General features: G+C 53.3%; 1 protein-coding gene across 2 annotated transcripts; it reads right to left on the reverse strand.

Annotated features, from left to right (window-relative positions):
• Positions 1-25: 25 nt before the first annotated feature.
• Positions 26-19364, reverse strand: IGSF22 (immunoglobulin superfamily member 22). Of its 2 annotated transcripts, XM_036029132.1 has the most exons (23): positions 19183-19362; positions 17830-17966; positions 15446-15586; positions 15073-15209; positions 14634-14733; positions 14512-14551; positions 14128-14302; positions 13362-13475; positions 12677-12839; positions 11774-12046; positions 10576-10860; positions 9467-9591; positions 9237-9378; positions 8809-9105; positions 7416-7718; positions 5956-6129; positions 5633-5761; positions 4676-4972; positions 4129-4217; positions 3737-3929; positions 2740-3039; positions 1613-1942; positions 26-266 (listed from the first exon to the last, which is right to left on the reverse strand). In XM_036029132.1, the coding sequence occupies exons 2-23, from the start codon at positions 17939-17941 to the stop codon at positions 196-198; spliced, it is 3990 nt and encodes a 1329-aa protein (XP_035885025.1). In that variant the 5' UTR covers positions 17942-17966; positions 19183-19362; the 3' UTR covers positions 26-195. The 2 variants fall into 2 exon arrangements, with proteins under 2 accessions (XP_035885025.1, XP_035885024.1); XM_036029131.1 differs by lacking the exon at positions 26-266 and having other exon boundaries at positions 1333-1942; positions 19183-19364.
• Between the last annotated feature and the right edge of the window lie 651 nt (positions 19365-20015).

Consider the following 20015-nt stretch of genomic DNA (forward strand, 5'->3'; position numbering starts at 1 on the left):
GATGTACACCAGCTGTACACCATCCTGAGGAACGGGAAAGGGTGAGTTCGGTCAGTTTATTGTCCCGTCCCTTCGCTGAATGTTTACATTGACAAGCACCAGAGAGCAAGCTGGGCTTCCCTTACTGGGGCCATGCAGAGGACAGGCCAAGAGGCCCCACGTCACAACAACCTGGTGCCCGGACTGGGCTGGTGCTCACATAAGGTGCTTTGATTTCTTCTGTAGACTCTCAGTGACTGATGCTAAAATTGACTTGTCATCTTTGTCTGAAAGAACAAACCAAACATATGTTAGTTTAGTGATGTCACGGGCAAGGGAACCTCCACGTTGCTGGACTTGTAGTTACTGTGCAGAAACCAGGGACTGGACCCTGCCTGGGACCCTCAATTCTTCCCTGGGGTAGGCCCCAGCTCCAGCCTCCCAAGGCCAGCTGAATGTGTGTAGCCAAGAGCTGCCAGTTATTCAGCACTTAGTATTTGCCAGGCACTTCCATGCGCTATCTCATGTAAGCCTAGGAAGTAGAGGAAGCAGGCTCAGAGTGGCTTGCCAAGGTCACAGGGCTGGTCAGCGGTGAAGCCAGGGCCCTGGGTCCATGGGCTTACAGCCAGAATGGAGTGGTCAGGAGTCTCTCCAGGTGTGGCGTAAAAGCTAGGTATCTCCCACTGTGCCTTCCCTGGTCTAGTTTTGTGCCTTCCCTGGTCACCCAGTTCAGCAGCCACACTCTGAAGGTGTCACCTCAGTGTGCCAGGCACTTAGCTGACTTTCCTTGTGGATGCCTTTCCTTTGATGCCTCTTCCTTGTGGTCCTTTCCCCAAGGAAAAGGCATCTATAACAGGATGAAAAAGGTCTGTAACCATAGAGACCATGGACACTGGTGGAATGCCACGGAGAGTTCAGGGAGTGGTGGATGAAGTTGAAGAGGTAGTTGAGGTGGGGGAGGAGCCTCTGTTGGTTGGGTTTTATCAAGAGGATAGTGGGAAAGTCAGGAGGGAGTTTAGCCAGAGGGAACCAGGCAGTCAGCTTTGCCAGAGAGTTCATGCTCCTAGCTGTGTAGCTGTGAAGACAGTAGACTGTGTAGGAAGGAATAAGATATTTCCCTACATATGTGCACATGAGCAAAAACATGGCACATGTGCGTGGAGGGAGGGTCTCCACTAGTTAGTTCCCTTCAGTCCTCCGCCATTTGTGCCTCTCATCTGTCCTTATACTAGGCCAGTGGTTTTCGATCTTAAATCACTTGCAAACATTTGTGATGTCAAGATTCCTCCCATGACCCTGCCAGAGAGATGTGATTGGTGAGTCTGTTTTAGGCCTGTTCAGTGTCTTTTTCCAGTCATGTCTAGGCCTCCCAGGGACTGCAAACCCATCTGCGAAGTGTTTACAAGCTCCCACGTCTGCAGCGGCCAGGTACCTAACAAATGACACTGAGGGTGGAGACGGGCACCAACTGTGGCTAATGTTTACACCACCTGATGGCAGATTAAGTAAAAACGTTGCCAGCCATAGGAAGACGGTCAACAACCCACAAGACTGCCATTTTGTGCCTCTGCCCCAGCGGGGAAGCAACCTGCCTCCCACCCCCATCCCCCGCCTGGGTCCACAGCACTCTCACCATAGACGGTGAGCGTGCAGCTGCTGCGGTCCTTGCCCAGCTCGTTCTCCACCAACACGCTGTACTCGCCGCTGTCCTTCAGCGTACAGGTTGGGATGACAATTGTGCAGACACCACTGGTAGAGTTGTACCAGAACTTGGAGTTGGCCGTGATGTTAACGTCGCCCTTGTAGAGGGTCACTGTGGGCCTCGGATTCCCAAGGAAGGCACAGGTCATGGTGCAGTCTTGACCACGCAGCACCGTGTGTGGCTTCAGCGGAGTCAGGAAGCGTGGCGCGTGGCGCCAGTCCTTCTCCTGGTATGGCTTCAGCTTGGCGCTCAGGTCCTCGACTGCACGTGGGATGCAGAGGCTGTGAACACCTCCAGGGCCCTACCCACCACTTGCCACCTCAGAGAGCCGAAGGCACCCCTGAGACCCAGCTCATGGAACCCCCATGACCTGGGTTAGAGTCCCACATGCCACCAACTCTGGGGACTGGCTTTTTACTTCTTCCTAAAGTTCCCCTTCCACCCCCCTCCCACCCCCCTCCCACCCCCTTGCCACTTCAGGGCTACACAACCCAAGCCAGGTCTGCAGGGTTTTCTGCTTTTCCAGGCCTTGGAGTCCTAGACTTCTTTCCCAGACCACAGCTGTTATCTTGCTTTTAATACCCTTCCAAACTTTCCTCGATGTCATCCCAGCCCCCAAGGGGGTCAGCGCTCTCCTATTTAGCCCTGCATTTCACATTTCCTGACACTATCCCTACCCTTAAGCCCTCCTCCCCTCTGTTGCTGGACTTCATGCCTGCTCCCTGCTCTCTCTGGTCCTCACCCCCTTCAGCCCCTGGGCTCAGAGAGGACCGCTCTCAGCATTACACCCATGCCCCTCCCTCTGGCCCAACACTGCCACTCAGTCCCCAAGGGTGTCTCCCCACCTCCACCTTAGTCCCACCCCTCAGTATACCTCAGAGGTGTCTTCTGCCCCAGGCTTCCTGACCTTGACTTCTCTGCTCATCTTCCCAACACTCACCTCCACCCTCAATGGTTCTCTGATTTTACCTCAAGTCCTGGGTACCCCTTCCGACCCCTGTCATCTCCAGCATCAGAGACCTTAGATGTAATCTGAACCCCCAAATACCCTGACTCACTCTTGTCCTTGTTGACATGCCAAGTATCCTTGGAGTCCAGCGGGTCACTGTCACCGATTTCGTTCCGGGCCAACACCCGGAAGTAGTACTTCCTGCCAGGAAGCAGCCCCGTCACCGTGTACTTGTTGCTGAAGACGCGCTCTGCTGCGGTGAACCAGGTGGCGGTGCTGGCATCCCGCTTCAGGATGACGTAGTGGGCCTCCCCGTCCTCCTGCACGTCGGGGCTGTGGTTCCAGGTCAGGGTCACCGTGTTGGGAACCTCCTCAAACAGCTGTAGGTTTGTGGGAGGCCGGGGGAAATCTGAAACGGTCAGAGGGTCCCTCAGCCACCCTAGGGAGCTTCAAGGACTACGCCCCCACCCCGCCCAACCTGCCAAGGCTTTTGAGTCTTAAGTAGCTGATGGCTTGGAGTCAGAAATATTTGTTTCTGAAGTGTAGCTCTGTCATCTACTAGCCCCGTGAACTTGGCAAATTACTTATTTTTCTGAGACTTAATCCCTCATTTGCAGAGTAGGGCTAACAATAACTATCAGAGAATTGTTATAAAGTGCCTGGCATATAGTCACTGTTCAGTAGAAGTTCATCCCTTCATCACTTGGGGGTTGAGGGCTTTATTTAAAGCTGCCAGCCCTTTGTAAGAGGTTGCCCAAATTTTTAATGGACTATCCTCTTCTGCCCCTCCTGCCTGTCACCCATTCTCTACTTGGTTTTATTGGACCTACTCTGAACATGTCCTGAAGCTCACTAGATAAGACTGCAGGAACTGAAATGAGGGCTTGGTCCTAGTTCAATGCCCCTGGGGCTTCAGGACAGTGAGGAAAAGCTGAAACTACCCTCCCCATTAAGGCAAAGGCTGATGAAGTTTTACTTTGAGGCACCAAAGAAGCCTTCACTACCTTAAGGCATGACTTTATAGTGGTAGCACTCAAGCAGCAGTGGGAACTATATTTGGGGGAGTGTGCAGTGGTGCTCCCTGAGGCCTCTGCCCACTGGCATACCTGCCACTCGTACATGGATGTCATAGTGTGCCTCTCCAAACTCATTCTGGAGCAAGATGCGGTACACCCCCGAGTCAGAGCGCTTGGTGCTGTTGATGAGGAACTGGGAGTGGTTTTTGCCCTTGGTGATGGTTTCCCTGCCCTTGGTGGGGACACCATCTTTCTGCCAGATCACGTTGGGTGGCGGTGAGCCCTGATAGGGACAGGAAATGGCTTCAGGGGTCATGCAGGTGGTATTCGGGGACAGGCCCTTCCCCAGTGTTGAGGAGTCTCCTCCTGCCAGGCTCTAGTGTCAGGTGCCTGGCAAGGGGCAGAAGCAGAGACTGTGAGAGCTACGGTTGCCATCTTGGTTAAATGGTGGGCATTTGGGGCCAGGGGCAGGAATGACTCACAGAGAAGGCAGCATGGATGCAGAGAGCTGTCCCCGCACGAACCACCATGTGACTCTTCAGCCGGGCGCTGAGGTCAAACTTGGGTGCAGCTGAGATGGAGGAGAGAGAGGCTGGGGCATGGACCTCTCTTTCCGGAAGACTCAGCCTTAAGCCTCCCCTCCAAAGCCTTTCCCAGCCTCTCCTCCTTCATGGCCCTGTTGTAGGCCATACAGACATCTGACAGCCCTGAACCACTATGGCACATGGTTTTCCTCATCTGTCTTCCTCTAATTATATGGAAGATCCTTGAGGGCAGTTCCAGTGTCTTCCTTGTTTCTGTATCCCTCAAACCTCCTCTGGTACACAGTGGATACTGTTTGGTACATAATGACTTTGGGGCGGGGAAGGAGGCCCCTAAGGTTACCCCGGCTCTGTCCTGGCACAGTAAGTATGGGTGACTTCTTGATCACAGCATGGCCCAGTTTTCCCCTGTGGAATGCGGTCCCAGAGAGGAAGATTTGCAGGCTAGGATACAGGGGCCTGCAGCCCCGGCTCTCTGCATTCTCACCTGGTGGTGGCATGGCTCGGACCCCCTCGTCCAGCTCCACAGGCTCCCCGACCCCAGCCTCATTCACAGCCCGGATGCGGAAGAAGTATTTCTGCCTCTCAGTGAGGCCTCCCACTGTGTAGCAGGTGCCTGAGATGGGGATCTTCGTGCACTTGGACCACTCCTTGGTGTCTTCAGCCCGCATCTCCAGGATGTAACCGGAGGGCGGGTCGCCCTCTGCAGGCTCCCGCCAGGCCAGGGAGATGCTGGAGTTGGAGGAGTCAGACACGTGTAGGCCCTGCACCAGGCCGGGGGGCTCTGGGGTGAAAGACGCATCTGCTCAGCCCCCAAACTCTTCTCCACTCAACCCTATGCCAGTGCCTACACTCAACAGCCCTGAAACCTAACTTCATAGCTTCTACCGCCAACTCCCCCAGTACACACCCTCCCCTCAATACCTGGCCTTGCACACTCAACAATCTCCAAATGCAATTCTTTCATGGACCTAACACTTTCACTCTTGAAGTCGGTATCCTCAAAATTCAACTTATTCTACACATCCAACCCCCTACATTCAAAACCCCAACCTTTAACTCACCCATCTCCACCACAGCCATTCACCTGCAGTACGCCACCTCAACTCCTAAACTTAGTGCCCTCCCAACTGTCTACCAAGCACCCCTACTTCATCCACAACCGCACTTCTACTCCCTCACCCAATACCAGAAATACTCAGAGTTTAATAAAAAAAGTTTTTTCCCAACCTGACTCTTAACCTGGTTCTCGGTCTTTATTTGCTGGCTTTCTTTTGTGTCTGAATTCTGTTCCTCCTGTAGGCTGGCAGCTTCCAGAAAGTGAAGCCTCTTTGATATCCCCCCCCCACCCCCTGTTAGACTTTCCCAGAGAAGAAATCCTCTCTCTCCACCGTGAATGGGGCTAACTCCACGATGTGTAGTGGCCTGGCAGCCCCACACTCACTGACAGGGTCTTTGGCCACCACTGAGTTGGATGGCATGCTGGGATGTCCGGGGCCTGCCTTGTTCACAGCTATAACTCGGAATTCATATTCCGTATCCTCCAGGAGACCATCCACGGTGCACTTGGTGCCTGAAATGGGAATCTGAAGGGTCACGAGGCTGGGAGGTCCACAGGGTAAGAGGGCATGAAAGAGGGGGTCATGGGATCCTCTTAAAATTCCAAATGAACTGGGGGAGGCAGTACGTTCAGAGCAGCAAGGGTACCAGGTCCATCCAGCCAAACCTCCCTTAGCTCCTCCTGGGCCTCTGTCCCAAGGAACTCACCCTGGATGGGATCCTTGTTGAATGGCACCCACAGGTTACTGCCTTTCTTCCTCCGTTCCACAATGTAGCCCAGCACTGGGGCTCCCCCGTCTTGGGTGGGGGCGTTCCATGTGATGGTCACGGACTCTTTGGTCACATCAGTCACTTGAGGCTGGGAGGCAAGGCCAGGGGGCTCTTTGGGGGATGGAGAGAGGGCAAAGGTTAGGAGAGAGGCATATGGACTACTGCCCAACCCCCTGCCGACCTTTGGCCCCCTCCTTGAAAAACAAAACAAAACCTTGAACCCATGATTCTTAATCTGGTTGCACAATAATATGAAGCGGGAAGTTAAAAAAAAAGAATATAAAAAAATATGGACAATAAAATGGCAATAAATACGTATCTGTCAACAATTGAATCTAAAAAACAAAATAAACAAACAAGCAGAACAGAAACTGACTCAAACCGAAATGATACAGAGAGCATTTCAATGGTTGCCAGATGGGAGGTGGAACAGAGAATGGGTGAAAAAGGTGAAGGGATTAAGAGGCACACATTGGTTGTTACAGAACAGTCATGGGCATGTAAAGTACAGCAGAGGGAATACAGCCAATAACAGTCTAATGGCTATGAAGGGTGTTGGGTGGGTGGGAGATTTATCAGGAAGATCACTCACTAAGTTGTGTAATGTCTAGTCACTGGGATGTACAGCCAAGCCTAATATAATGATGTATGTCAAATGTAACTGAAAATAAAAAATATATTTTTAAAAACACATGATTCTTAACTCTGCACATTAACATGAAGTGGGAAGAAAAAAAGAAACAAACCACCACTGATAACTAATGTCTAGCTCCTACCTCTAAATACTTTAATTTAATTGGCCTGGGGTGGAGGCCAGGCACCAGCATTTTAAAAAAGCCTTCAGGTGATTCTAACGTGTGGCCAAGATTGAGCATCCCCGACCGGAACCTCCCAACCTGTGTCACCCCCAGTGTCCCAGCTCTTCAGGTACTGTCTTGATACATTGGGACATGGAGATCAGCTGGAAGAAGTGTGGTGAGTAATTAATTACTAATCATAACTGAGAAGTTGACGTTGTCAAGGATTCTCTCTGGAAAAAACTTAGCACGGATAAGGTATTCTCTAGCATGCAAAGTTATCTCTAAAGTGACATCCCTCTCACTCGGCGTCGGGGTGATTTCTGGAGCGAGAGACAGGCGGAGTCGGGCTCTGGGAACTGCGCGCAGTTTTGGGCATGCGCACAGAAGTGTGCCTTGCATGCGCTCTGACGGGGAAAAAGCTGAAAATTCCCACCCCCAGCGATGTTTGGCTCTCACTCTGGAGCCCATCTGTCTCGTGGGGTGGCTTGAGAAATGAACCCCTGGAATGCCCTGCAGATCAGCATTCATTCCTCCCTGGCTAAAGGGCCTCATCCTGACCCCTGAGCTCCCCACCGAGCACGGGGCCACCTCACTGACCGATGGGGTTTCCTGCAAACACTTCATCTGTCTCCAGGGGGTCGCTCACTCCTTCCGAATTGACGGCCAGGATACGGAACTGGTAGGCTTTTCCCTCTTCCACTTTGTTGGTGGAGAACTTGGTGACTTTGCCGTCCACTTCACCCACTTTGACCCAGGACTTCTTGCCGACGGCCCTCCGCTCCACGACGAAGTGAGTCACGGGCCGCCCACCGTTGTCCTTGGGCGCCTTCCACTTCATGTGCACACAGTCGCCCGACAGCTCCAGGAACTCCACGCGGCCCTGGGGAGGCTTGGGGCGGTCTGAGGACGGAGGACGGAATCAGGATGGGGCTTCGGAGCCCAGGGTCAGAGGTCCAGCCAGACTGGAACACAGCTAGATTCTGCACTTTCTGGATCCCTCACTCTTCCCTGTATCCACTGCCTCTCCTTCTAAGACATATCCAGAGTTCGATCCTTGTTCCCTGAGACTCCTGCCTGCCTAGGAGTGGGTGGACTAAAGACCTGAGGGGCCTTGGCAGATCCCCCTTCATCCCCTTCCAGACAAGATCGACCCTTGTCCGAGTTTCCAGAACATCAGTGTTCTCTGGCATTACAGTCTGCCTTCTTTCATAAGTATCTGTCTACCAGCTTCTGTTCCTTTGGGGCTGAGGGGTTGATGGGGATACTTCACCTCTGTGTCCTCAGGACTGAGAACACAGAGGAGGTGCTAAGTCTTGCTGCTAAACTGAACTGAAACCCAAACCTGCCACAGCTGGGTGGAGACGCAGGAGGGGGAGGTGGTGACGGTGTGTGTGCGCTGCGTGTGGAATGTGAGTTCACTGAGGCCAGCTTCCCACCTCTTTCCTTATTCTTATGCTCAGTCCCATCTCAAATCCCATTCCCACCCTTATTCCACCTTTTTCTCCAACCTCATTTTATCCTCAACCCTGTGCCCCTTCCCCTCACTCTATTTCCCCTCCAACCCCAGTGCTCTTCCCAACCAACCTCACTTCCATCCCTAAAATCTCACCTCTCTTCTACCTCATTGCCACTGTATGTCCAATCACACCCTCCTCTCCAAGTCAATAACAGTACTTAAGTAACATTTGAAGGCCTATTATGTACTATGCACTCTGCTATGTGCTTTATTCACTTGAAATAGATACTAAAAAAAAAAAAAAGAAAAGAAAAGAAAATCACCCTCTTCCACAAGAGAAACTGAAGCTTAGGAAGGTTAATTGATTTGCCCAGGGCTACCCAGTTAGCAAGTGGGGCTTCTGGCCACAAAGCTAGCATTCCAATCCCTTTTTCGACCCGAACTCCAACTCTGTCTCCGGTCTGCCTCCTACCCTGGGCACCGAGCAGTGGGTGCCCTCAGCCCAGCCCAGCCCAGCCAGGGCCCTGCCCTCACCCAGCACGTTGAGGTGCACGGTGGCTGTGGCTGAGCCATGGTCGTTCTTGAGCTTGAGCAGGATAAGGCCGCTGTCCTCCCGCACACAGTTGGAAATGGTGAGCAGAGCCTGGTCGTCCTTGCGCTCCATGGACACGCGCTCCTCCTCTGTCACCTCCATACCGTCCTTGTACCAAGTCACTTTGGGAAGTGGCTTTGCCCGGAAGGGCACCTTGATGTGCGCAGTGTGACCCACCTTCACAGTCACGGGGTGTGCGGCCAGGGCCTCCAGGACCGAGGGGTCGATGGTAGGAGGGTCTGCAGGGAGGGGCAGTAGGGAAGGCTGGCCCAGTAGGGATAGGGGAGGTGTCGAGGGGTGGACAAGGAGCTAGGAGCATGTGGGCAAGGCAGGTGTGGTTGGGGCTCATGGACAGTGGTGGCAACCTTACCTGCAATGAAGACCGAGGCTTCGCTCTCTGCACCCTTGGCCCGGAATGTGTACTTGCCCTCGTGCTCAGGGCCCATATTGGGGAAGATGAGCTTATGCACCGCACCCTGCTTCACGATCTGCACGCCTGGCAAGTCTGTGATCTGGGGGGGCGAGGGGTGGGCATGAGTGTGAGTGTATGCCCGCTGAACCCCTCCCTCCTTAGGCCCCTTCCCTAGCCCCTGCTCCAACCTCCTTGCCGTCCTTCAGCCACACACCCTCCACCTTCTCGTCGTTCAGCACTACGCACAGCTCAGCAGGGGTGCCGGTGGGCGCGTGCACGTCAGACATCCCGCTCTTCACTGTGGCCAGACGCTCTGGGGAGAGAGGGGGCAGGGGCTTTGGGAAGGGGCCGGTGTGTTGCATCTGTCAAAATCAGTTATGATGAGCAGGAGGTTTGGAAATGGCCAAGGGGCGACTGGGGAATGGTCAGTGTGGGGACGGAAGCAAGTAGGTGAAGGGTTCAGGGAAAGGCTGCGGCACTGGGAACTGGTGACCAGGAAGACTGGGAGATGGCTAACGGGAGGTGGGTGGGTAGCTGATTATCACGGAATGGCCAGCGGGCACTTAGGGTGCTTGGTCAAAGAAGGGGACTAGATGGTGGGGATACAGGTGGTTAGTGGAGTCGGGATGTTGAACTGTGGTTTTGCTGGTCTGTGGGATGCCCAGGGTTATTGGGAATTGCAGGTGGGAAGGGTCAGCGGGGAATGGTCAGGGCTAGCAAATAGGGGCTGCTCGGGGTAAGGGGTGAGGAATGATCATGGTTGTGGGGGACAGCCAGAGGCTGGAGGTCAAGGATGAAAGAAGTCAAGGGATTTTGCATAGAGTTTTATGAGAGATGGGGAGACAGTGATTTTCAACCTTTTTCATCTCATGGCACACACAAACTCATGACTAAAATTTGGCAGCCCACCAAAACATATTTTTTGATGATATGACAAAAGAAAACAGGTGTAATTTTGATTCATTCACATTGGGTGACTATTGTTGTGTTGGCTGTTGTCATTTTGGTATTTGACAGTCTAAGGGAAAAGAGGTCAGTGCCCCTGACTAAATAGTCAGGGAGTTCGTGCTTTAAAAATTCTTGTGGCACACTGGTTGAAAATCACTGGTCTTGGAGGTAGAGATGTTCAGGGCCTGCGAGGTCGAGACGGTCAGAATTTGGGAGATTGGGGTGGTCAGAGTGGGGAGGCAGAAATCGATCACGGTCTGGGGGAGGGTCGGAGTCAGTAGGGGTGCAGAACAGGGAACTGTTCGGGTCGGGGGCTCCGTCGGTGGGGACTGACAGGGTGGGTGTGTACCCTCCACGGTGACCGTGGCAGTACTGTAGTATTCCGTGGGGTCCCCGTCCTGCATGGCCACCACAGTGTACTCGCCACCGTCACTGAGCTGTGCATCCTCGATGATCAGCTCTGCCCGCTTGCCCTCGTGGTTCATGCTGTACTTGGTGCCACGCGCCAGCAGCTGCCCGTCCTTCTTCCAGCGCAGTGTCACGTCCTTGGATGTCAGCTCACACTCAAGGCACGCCCGGCTCCTCTCTTTCACACGCACATTCTTGAGGGTGCTCACAAACTTGATGGGGATGCCTGCAGACAGAGAAACACTTGGGCCTGCCCCCAACCTCCTACACCCTTTTCTGCAGCTATGGGCTGCTCTGCTCCTCTTATTGGCCCCAGGAAACGCAGGGATGGGTGACGTGGAGGCACGTGGCAGGGAGAGCCCCAGCTCTGCCCCTTACACCCAGCTGCCTGTATGTAATGCGTTCATTCTCTGAAGTCTCACTTTCCTCTTTTGTAAAGAGGGATAAATGCCCCCTCGTAACTCCAGCCATAATTGCATTGTCTCCCTAGTGTCTGAGTCTTTACACATGCCATTCCCTCTGCTGAGAATGTCCTCTCTTCTCCCCGCTTCTCTGAAGGCTGAACTACTTTTTGTTCTTCTAGGTAAAGCTTGACCACCATCTCATCATATTATTTCTGATGTTGCCAGGTGGTGCCTCTTCTTGGGCTCCTACAGCTTCTGTGTCTCCCTCCATCACAGTAACGATAACTCCATGTCACATGTGTTGAGTGGGGTTCACATGTGAGACATGCTTCTTGGTGTACCCACCATCATGTGTGATTCTCTGAACGAGTTATAAGAATGTGAGTAGTCAAGAGTGATGTGTTGTCACATATGATATTAGGGCCATAGAGGCTAATAATTTCTCAGCCCATGATTTCCCAGCTGACAATAAGACCCCAGTGTATCTTGGCTCCTTGCTTAAGAACTTCTGTTCAAATTCCATTTCCACATGTGCCTTTCCAACCAGACTGGGAGTCAGTGAAGAGGCGAACCCTTTCTCTTTCTAGTACCCATTACAGGGCCATGCAAAGAGGAGATGGATGGGTGGGTAGATGGATAGATGGATGGGTGGATGGGTGGGTGGATGGATGACTACCCACATGGACGTTGCTGTGGCATAAAGCCCACCCCTCAAGAACTGGCTCAACCACTCACGGTCAATAGTGAGCTGGGCCTTCTGTACCAGGTCCCCTGCCTCCACGGAGAACTCGCCACTGTCACTGAGTCTGGCATCCTTAATCTTAAGTGTGTGGGTCAGACCATCCTCCGACACTGTGATTTCATACTTGTCATCCCTCTTCAGCTCCTTCCCATTGAACTTCCACACAAAATTAGGTACTTTCTTGGAGAGGCGGATCTCAAATACCGCTGTCTGGCGCTCTGTCACCTTCACCGGCTTCATCTCTCCCAGGAACTTCAATGGCTCATCTGCAGTAAAAAGTAGGAGGAGCGGTCACTGGACTGCAGCCCTGTCTCTCCTGAGGAGTGGGATGGAGAAGGGGACACAGAGAGCCAGGTGTCATTGGCCTCCTATAGCCCACAGTTGGGGAAAGTATCCTTCCTTTCATCCTGCTTGTGAATCCCGGAGTCCCCTCTCATGGTGTTTATACGGTCTCCTCCCGATTGATTTCAACAGCAGTTTTAAAAAGCACTTGTGTAGTTTTGGAGATGTGCCAGGCACTCTTTTAGCCAATGTGCACATATGAAGGCATCTAATTCCCACACAGGTAGATTCTGCAATTATTCCCCATTTTGCAGTTGGGGAAACTGAGGCTAAGAAAAGTTAAATAACTTGCCCCAAATCACACAGCTCATAAGTGACAGAAGCTGAGATCTGAGTCCCAGTAGTTTCATTCCAGAGGTGGTGCCCTTCACCACTCTACTACACCGGCCGTGGCAGTTGTCTCTCTGCTCCATGAACTCCCACCCTCACGCAGGCCCTTCCTGCATAGCCCCACAGTCCTCTCTTCCATTTCCCCATGAACCCCATCCTTGGCTATTCCTCCCTCTTGACCCTGACTTTGTCCTCCTGGTACCCTCTGATGCCCACATTCATACCCAGCACTTTGAGCTCTGCAGCCATCCGCTTGTCGCCCACATTCAGGGTGTAGATGCCTGCATCGTTCATGGTCACGTTGGTAATAACCAGCATGTACTTGGTGCCCACCTGCTTCACGTCATACTTGCCCAAGGAGTACTGGATCCTCAATGGTTCAGTACCCTGTCTCATGCAATAGATAGAAAAGTTGATTGCAGTGGTGTAGGAGACTTTCAGACTAGTCCCCAAGGTTAGTCTGAGCTGGAAGGTGCCATGCCTACTTCTCTCAGGGCCTAAAATGCACCCAGAGGCCCCTAAGATCTCTCCGGCCTCATCATCCGGCTCAGTGGGATCCAGCCTCCCTGCTTTCCCTAAGGCCTGAACTCTTAACATGCATGAGGTCATTAGATGCTTTCTCTTAGGGGCACAGATCTTCAGTGACTTCAAGGGCCATCTAATCCAGCCTTTTCAGATGGGTAGACTGAGGCATAGAGTGAGGAAAGTAATGCCTCAAGTTAAACAGCAAAGTGGCAGAACAGCTAAGAGCAGAGCCCAGCTTCCAGGCAGATTCAGCCATACCAGCAGGCACCCCCTCAATGGGATGTAAGAGAGGACACGGGATGGATTGTGAGAGGGTCTGCAAAGGGAGGGATGCGGGGAGGAAATGCTATTGCTGGGGTGGGCCCCGAAGAGGTGCTCCCCCACCTTGACCCAAGTCATCTTGATATTAGGATCCTTCAGCTCCATGATGCAGTCAAAGGTCACCGTGGTGTCAATCTTGGTCTCTATGTCTTCCAGGGGCTTCAGAATCCGGATGGCCTGAGAAATTGTGATAATAAAATGGCAGTGTCAGGGGCACCTGAAGCCTGCCCAGTCTGTGTCCCCAATGCTGGAGGAGCACCCCAAGGGTCTGGGGAGAAACAACTAGACTGATTAGACAGATGTGCTTCCCCCTACCTCCTGCCACTGACCAGCTGGAAGATCTAGGGGGAGGCAGATACGCTGGGCAGGGGGGTGAGGAAAGCACCATCATTCACAGGACAGTCACTATGGTCCTGGGCCCATTACACAGATTTTCTAATTCCAATGTAGATGCTTAATAACGACAAGCTGGTTGAGTAAATGAATGACAATACCAACACAAAAACAAATTAAACAGGAAAGTATAAGTTTCATTTGGCAGATGAGGAAACTGAGGTTCAGAGAGATGCCCAAATTCACACAGTTAATAAGGCAGTAGAACTAGGATTTGAATCCAGCCAGGCCTGTCTGACTCCAGGTCCATGCATGTATATTAGGGAGTGGTGCAGAGAGGAGAGGTAAAAGGTAAATTGAGTTCCTTTCCTGCTTTTTCCATGGAGAGTATATGCCGTTGGGTTTGTGTGTGCAGGCCAGGAGACACACGGGCGCTAGTACTTTGGGTGAGACCAAGGCCCATCCTGCCGACCCCTGCCCCGAGATGGGTACTGACCTCCACCTCTACTTTTTTCATCCCTTTGAGCTTCTTGAGCAGCCCCCGGAAGTCAGTGAAACCGTACTCCATGCAGACCTTCTCAAAGTCCTTCTTGGGCACCTTGGACAAAATCTCCAGCATCTCCTTCTCATCTGTCACCTTCTTCTGCTTTTTCTTGGGAGCAGGGGGAGCCCTGGGAGGAGGTGGGTGCCAAGCTTGGACTCAGCAACTCCCTCCAAAGACAGAGGAAGCCTCTCCTAACCTTCAGATACCCCACCCTGCTCCCTGGCTTCTTGGAGCCTGGGCCATTAAATCAGAGCCCTGTTGAGAGGCCTTCAGGAAGCTCTAGCCTGGAGGGTGGGGGGACAGCCTCTGGGCAGGGGAGCCTCCTCCCAGCCTCACCTCTTCTTCAACATCTTTTTGAAATCCAGTTTATCTTGACCTGAAGGCAGAGAGAGGGGCAGGGTCAGAGAAGGGGTGTTTGTTCCTTAAGAAGAAGGGCCAGGAGGAGGGGGCTGGCCTACCCTCTGTCACCAGCAAGGACACGGTGTAGATGGCATCTGCATGCTCATTGCTTGCAATGCACTTGTAGTTGTCAGAGTCATCTGTGGTCAGTGGCTCCAGCTGGATCAGAGTCAGACCATTAGTAAGGACAGGGCAGGGGACCACAGGGAGACTTTCTGTGGGAAAGGAGGGCCTATTTGGGGAGATGAGGGAGGCGCTGAGTGATGGGTGCACGTGTGGAGGATTGAACAACCCCTAATTTTGGTCCCCTGCTCATTTTGGTCCCCAGCTCCTGAATGGACTCTCTTATCCTGCCCCATCTCTAGGGCGATGACGACCTCTTTTCCCATCTCCCACTCTGGGGTCTTGCTGTGACTCTTGTGGGCGAGAAGACTTGCGGCTTGCCCAGAGGAGAGAGGGACCTCATGGGTAACTGGATCTCAGGCTCAGGCCCCACACCTTCAGCACGTGCTCCTTGTTAATGCCGTCGTAGAACATCTTGGCGGACTCCTTGATGGGGATGCCGCTTTCCCTCTTCCAGGAGATGTTGGGTTTGGGGTTTCCCTGCACCTGGGCTCGGAACACAGCTTTATCCCCTGCAGTGGGCACAGGACACAGGTTCACATCTTAGCCTCCGGGTAGCACCTTCTGTCTGCTCTCTGCCTCCTTCCAGGGATCTCACCCAGCCCAGGCAGGAGAGGGACCCTGGGCCTGGCTCTGTCTGTGCTCGTGTATTAAGGGACGGTGGGGATGGTGGTGGGGTGGCTGGGGCACTGGGGAAGACAGGGAAGCACCCACGGGTCTGGGGAGACAGGAAGTGTGGATGACTCACCCTCAGGCGCGGTGACTGGACGAGGCTTCTCCACGAACTCGGGGACACTCTCGCCTTCAGGGATGTTGGAACTCCGAGTCACCAAACTGAAGAACTCTACAGTGCTCGATGACTTCCTTGTCACGACTTCCTCTGAAGCAGCTGGTGAGAGGTCAGAATGAGCTCCAGGCGGAGCTCAGGCCGGGACTAGAAAGCTGGCCTTTTCTTGAGGTGATAGCGGGGCACTTTAGGCCAGCGTGGGCAGGACCAGCTTTGGACACGTAAGGAGGCCCTTGCAGTCCGAGGGTCATTGTATTCTAGTATGGCAACCTTCAACCACCAGGGGGAGCCCGTGTCTCTCCCACCCCTCAATAGTCCAGCACTGTTTTGGAGCCAAAGACCTGAGTCGGGTTTTTTTTGTTTGTTTTAAGGAGACTTCTCTTTGGGGAATTTTATTTACTTTTAGAGAGAGGGGGAAGAAGGTAGGGAGAAAGAGAGGGAGAGAACCATCGATGTGCGAGAGAAACATCAACTGGTTGCCTCTCACACGCCCTCAACCAGGGACCTGGCCTGTAACCAGGCATGTGCCCTGACTGGGAATCGAACTGATGACCTGGCAGTTTGTGGGTGGACGCCCAACCCACTGAACCACACCAGTCAGATCTCTTTGGGAATCTCCTGATTTTTTGTGCTTCTCTCCTGGAAGTCCCTCAGTAGCATCAGGAGGGGCTGGCCTGCTCCTGCTTGCAAAGCCTGGTAGCTAGCTGAGCTCTGCTGTGGGCCTTTTCCCTGCCCTTCTGTGGGCTCAGCCTTCAGTGCCATGGAGAAGTGATGCCTGAGTGAGGGACAGGAAGCAATCCCAGTCCAGTGGGAGTCTCTGTCTGGGAAACTCATTATTGACAGAGCATATTCAATGCGGTAATACAACTTTATATTCGGGGAACAAAAACTTGTTCGTTCAATATAAACAACACCACACAGAATCTTGTTGGCTGGTGAGTTAATAACAATTGCTCTGAATCGTAGAGTCCTTTCCATATGTCTGACACTGACTGTGCTAAGCACATTTCAGAGATTATTTTATTTAATCCTCACAACGACCCAGCAAAGGAAGCACCTTCACTATCCCACCAGTCTGAACGACTGAGAAGAGAAACACGTGTTGGGAAGTCCCGTGGCCTGCTGTTAAACAGTGATCGGAGGTCTCCAACAAGCAGCAGGCAGGCTGCACCAGGTCTGTGCCTGTGTTTTGTTTAACCTCTGCAATGTTGAGACAAAAAGCAGCCCTATATCTAAAAACTGTGAGATTTCAGGAAAAAAATTCAGATTTCTGGGTTCTCATATGCCCACATGGTACCAACCAGTGGGAGGTGAATATGGCCGCCCTTCAGATGGGGCACGTCCTCTCTGATCCGCCTCAGTCTCTTCCACGCATCTGTGTTCCCTGCCTGGACCCTCTCAGTCAGTGGTGTTAAACTCTGGCTGCATATTAGAACCTCTGGAGAGCTTTAAAAAGAAACACACACCTGGTTTAACACTTGGGTGAGGCTCAGGTATTGCTATTTTTTTCATTCCTTTTCCTCTTACCGCCATACTAAAATGGCTGTAACGTGCAGCTAGTGCTAAGAGTTACTCCATAATCACTGGAATTTGCAATTTCTGGTCTCAAGTTCCCGCTGTCTCTTTGCTCTGCCTCACTGTCTGGGGGGCTTGGTATATAGCGTGTTTATCTGGCTTTGACCTCTGTGCACAGAGGACTTTGCAGGACAGTCTCTCCAGGACTTTGAGGGCGGGGCAATGCCTGGGCGGCCGGATATTCAATATCCTGGCCCTTGGCCATCTTTTAATCACTTCTCCCTAGAGACATGACTAAAACAATCTGTTCTGTTCGGAGACCATGTCTCAGCTTTCTCTCTCCCAGGTCTGGTCCCCAAGGGCTGAGAGCCTGGAAGCTTGGGTCACTTGTTTACCTGTTCATCCGCTCTCCACTGGCAGTTCAAAGTCTTCTAACTCTTAAGTGGAGCAGGGTCAGCATTACTCCTATGTAGGCAAGGCAGCTACCTCCCTAACTTCCTCAGTGCTGAAACCCTCCCATTGGAGATACATGTGTTTACCTATGGCTCCGAGTCCCTCAAGCATCTAAGAGTTCATTGGTCACTCCCACACAGCCATGTGATGGGTTTTTCCTAAGCTGTTTTCCTGGAGAGCAGCAGATCTATGAGTGAACATCCAGCCTGCTGAAGCTTTATCAAAGCACAGATTAGAAGCGCAGGATGGGAGAGAGTGGCTGTCAGTGTCTCGGGCTCTCGAGGGGCCCAGCAGTCACAAAGACCCAGGCGCCCAGGGGCTGGATGTGGAGGAAGGCAGATTACCCCCTGCTGACCCCTCCTCCCCATTCCACTTGCCTCCCACGACCTTGGTGGTCTGCGAGAAGGTCTGCACGTGGGTGGTGGAGCTGGAGAACTCCATGGACACGTGCTCCTGCATCATCTGCTTGGAGTGGTGAATGGTTGTCATGGTGACAGCAGACGTGGGTCCTCACCTGGGAGGACAGGGAGGGGAGTAGGAGGGAGATTCAGAAATGTTCATGTGTGTGCACATGTATGCAGGGGACAAGGCAGGTGGACATAAGGAACAATGACATTGCACTGGGAGGGTGAGAAGTCGGACAGCCAACCTCTTCTCCCTGGCCCCTCTCATCCCTTTATATCCCACTTTCCCAGCCTGGTTACAAGGACTGATGGGCTCATCCCCCATGGAATAGCCCTAACCCATTCCGCATTCAGGGAGAGAGGATGCAGGGTCTAGGTTTATCTGGCAAACCCAGTGAGCTGTGGATTGCTCTTGACAGCTACGTGGAACTAGGGAGGCGGTGCTGGCCTGGCAGTTTCATCGGAAGGGAATGAAGTCAGACCTAGGAGGGAGCCTCCTGACTAAGCCGTGCTGTAGCAGGCCCCGTGAGGGAGCCGTGCATTTTCCTCCCGGGCCCTGGGGACCCCTGGCATCGGCGGAATGCTGAGGCAGATGACGGCTCACTTCTACAGCTCTTCCGTTGGTGACAAAGTCAAGACAGAGGTTGAGTTTTTATTTCTTATACTTTTTTTTTGAACTGGTAATTCAGTCACATAGTTAACCAGTAACATAGCATAAACATCCTCACGCAGAGGCTCCCGTCCGCTCTCGAGCCTGCCCCCTTCAGCCTCCCCCCAGCAGGTGAGCACTGGCGGTCTCCAGGCTCCTTTGTGACAATGAGAATGGCTTTGACCTCGTCCCCTTTTCTACATGTCAGGCGGTTTAATACATACACTACTCAGCCCCCTTGTCACCTCCTACATCTTGGGGGTTTCTCCACACCCGCTCATCGAGTTTCCCCGTTCTCATTAATAGCTCCACAGCATCTCAACGGAGGCAGGCACCTGCCGCCTTCAACCTGACCAGCGCCGTGGCAGCTCTTCAACCTCTGCTCTGCACAGGAGCAACCGCTGTCGGAGAGGTAGAACCTGCCCAAGGTCACTCCGACTGGAGTCCTGGCCTCCTGATGTCCCAGTCCAGCGCCCTTCCAAGGACCCCGCAAGCCCTGTTGTGAGCTGGGCAGTTTGAGGCCAGACTCTACCCCCTGCCCCACCTTGATGTACCTCCACCCGCCCTGTTTCTCCTCCTGGGTTCTGACACCGCCTCTGTCCCAGCTCCTGCCATCCCTCTCTGGGCCCAGAAGGTAGCAGGCTCTGCCCCTTCCTGAGGGACAAGGGAAGTCTTACCTTCGTGTGACCAGTTTCTCCTATCACTCAAACGCTGTGTCCACGGCTTCGGAGGTGAGGCTAGTGCAGCTTTGGAGGCGAGGTTAGTGCCGAGGCTGTCAACTAGCCAGTCTTCTTCCTTTGCCTTAAAGGTGAGGCTGCCTGTTCCTTAAATGTCTGGCCCCTGGGGGCAATTCCCTAATCAGGTCCTGCAGCTGCCCCAGCTAGATGACACACTACTTTGGAGTAGGGGTGGGGGTGGGGGTGGGGGTGAGGGGCTGTGAGGCTGGCGCTAAGGCTGGAGGAAGTGCTGGGCAAGTGCAGGTGGGGGCCTCCAGGGGCGTTTTACCCATTCCCTTGTGGCAGAGGTTTTGTTCCCGCTGCTGCTGGGTGGGAACCACCTGAGCCGAAGGGCTCAGGGCAGCGTGTGTGTGAGCGTGTGCACAGTCCACCGGGGAGGTCAAGGGGCTCCGCCACGTTGCCCCAATCCAGGGGAGCACCACAGGGCTGCCTGGGGGAGGAAAGGGAAATGCTAGCCCCCCTCCACCCTGCCCACTCCTACAGCCTACTACCCCAGTCTTGGGGGGAGGGCAGGAGGCCCGGCCTGCTGTTGGAGGGTGGCTGGACAGCAGCTCACCTACTCCTGACTTCCATCCTGGCTGTTTAGGCCACTCCGTGTTGTTCCCTGTGTGTGGTGTACCTGCGTGGCTAGACCCTCGACCAGCCCACCCAGGGTTCTGGTGCCTGTAAGGACCTGCCAACTGATCGGCAGCCCTGCCCTGGGCCCCCTCCTGCCCCCAAATGACCTCCACCTGCCAGCCCTGGCATCACAGTTACTTTTGCTGCATCCCTGG

Source organism: Phyllostomus discolor, chromosome 6, assembly GCF_004126475.2.
Source record: "Phyllostomus discolor isolate MPI-MPIP mPhyDis1 chromosome 6, mPhyDis1.pri.v3, whole genome shotgun sequence".
NCBI classification, from domain to species: domain Eukaryota; kingdom Metazoa; phylum Chordata; class Mammalia; order Chiroptera; family Phyllostomidae; genus Phyllostomus; species Phyllostomus discolor.

Coding starts and splice junctions, on each gene's coding strand:
- IGSF22 (XM_036029131.1), bottom strand. CDS start 17,941: ATGACAACCATTCACCACTCCAAGCAGATGATGCAGGAGCACGTGTCC. Junction 14,734..15,072: donor ACAAGGAGCACGTGCTGAAG/GTGTGGGGCCTG, acceptor ACTCTGATCCAG/CTGGAGCCACTGACCACAGA. Junction 10,861..11,773: donor GGCCCAGCTCACTATTGACC/GTGAGTGGTTGA, acceptor CTCTGTCTGCAG/GCATCCCCATCAAGTTTGTG.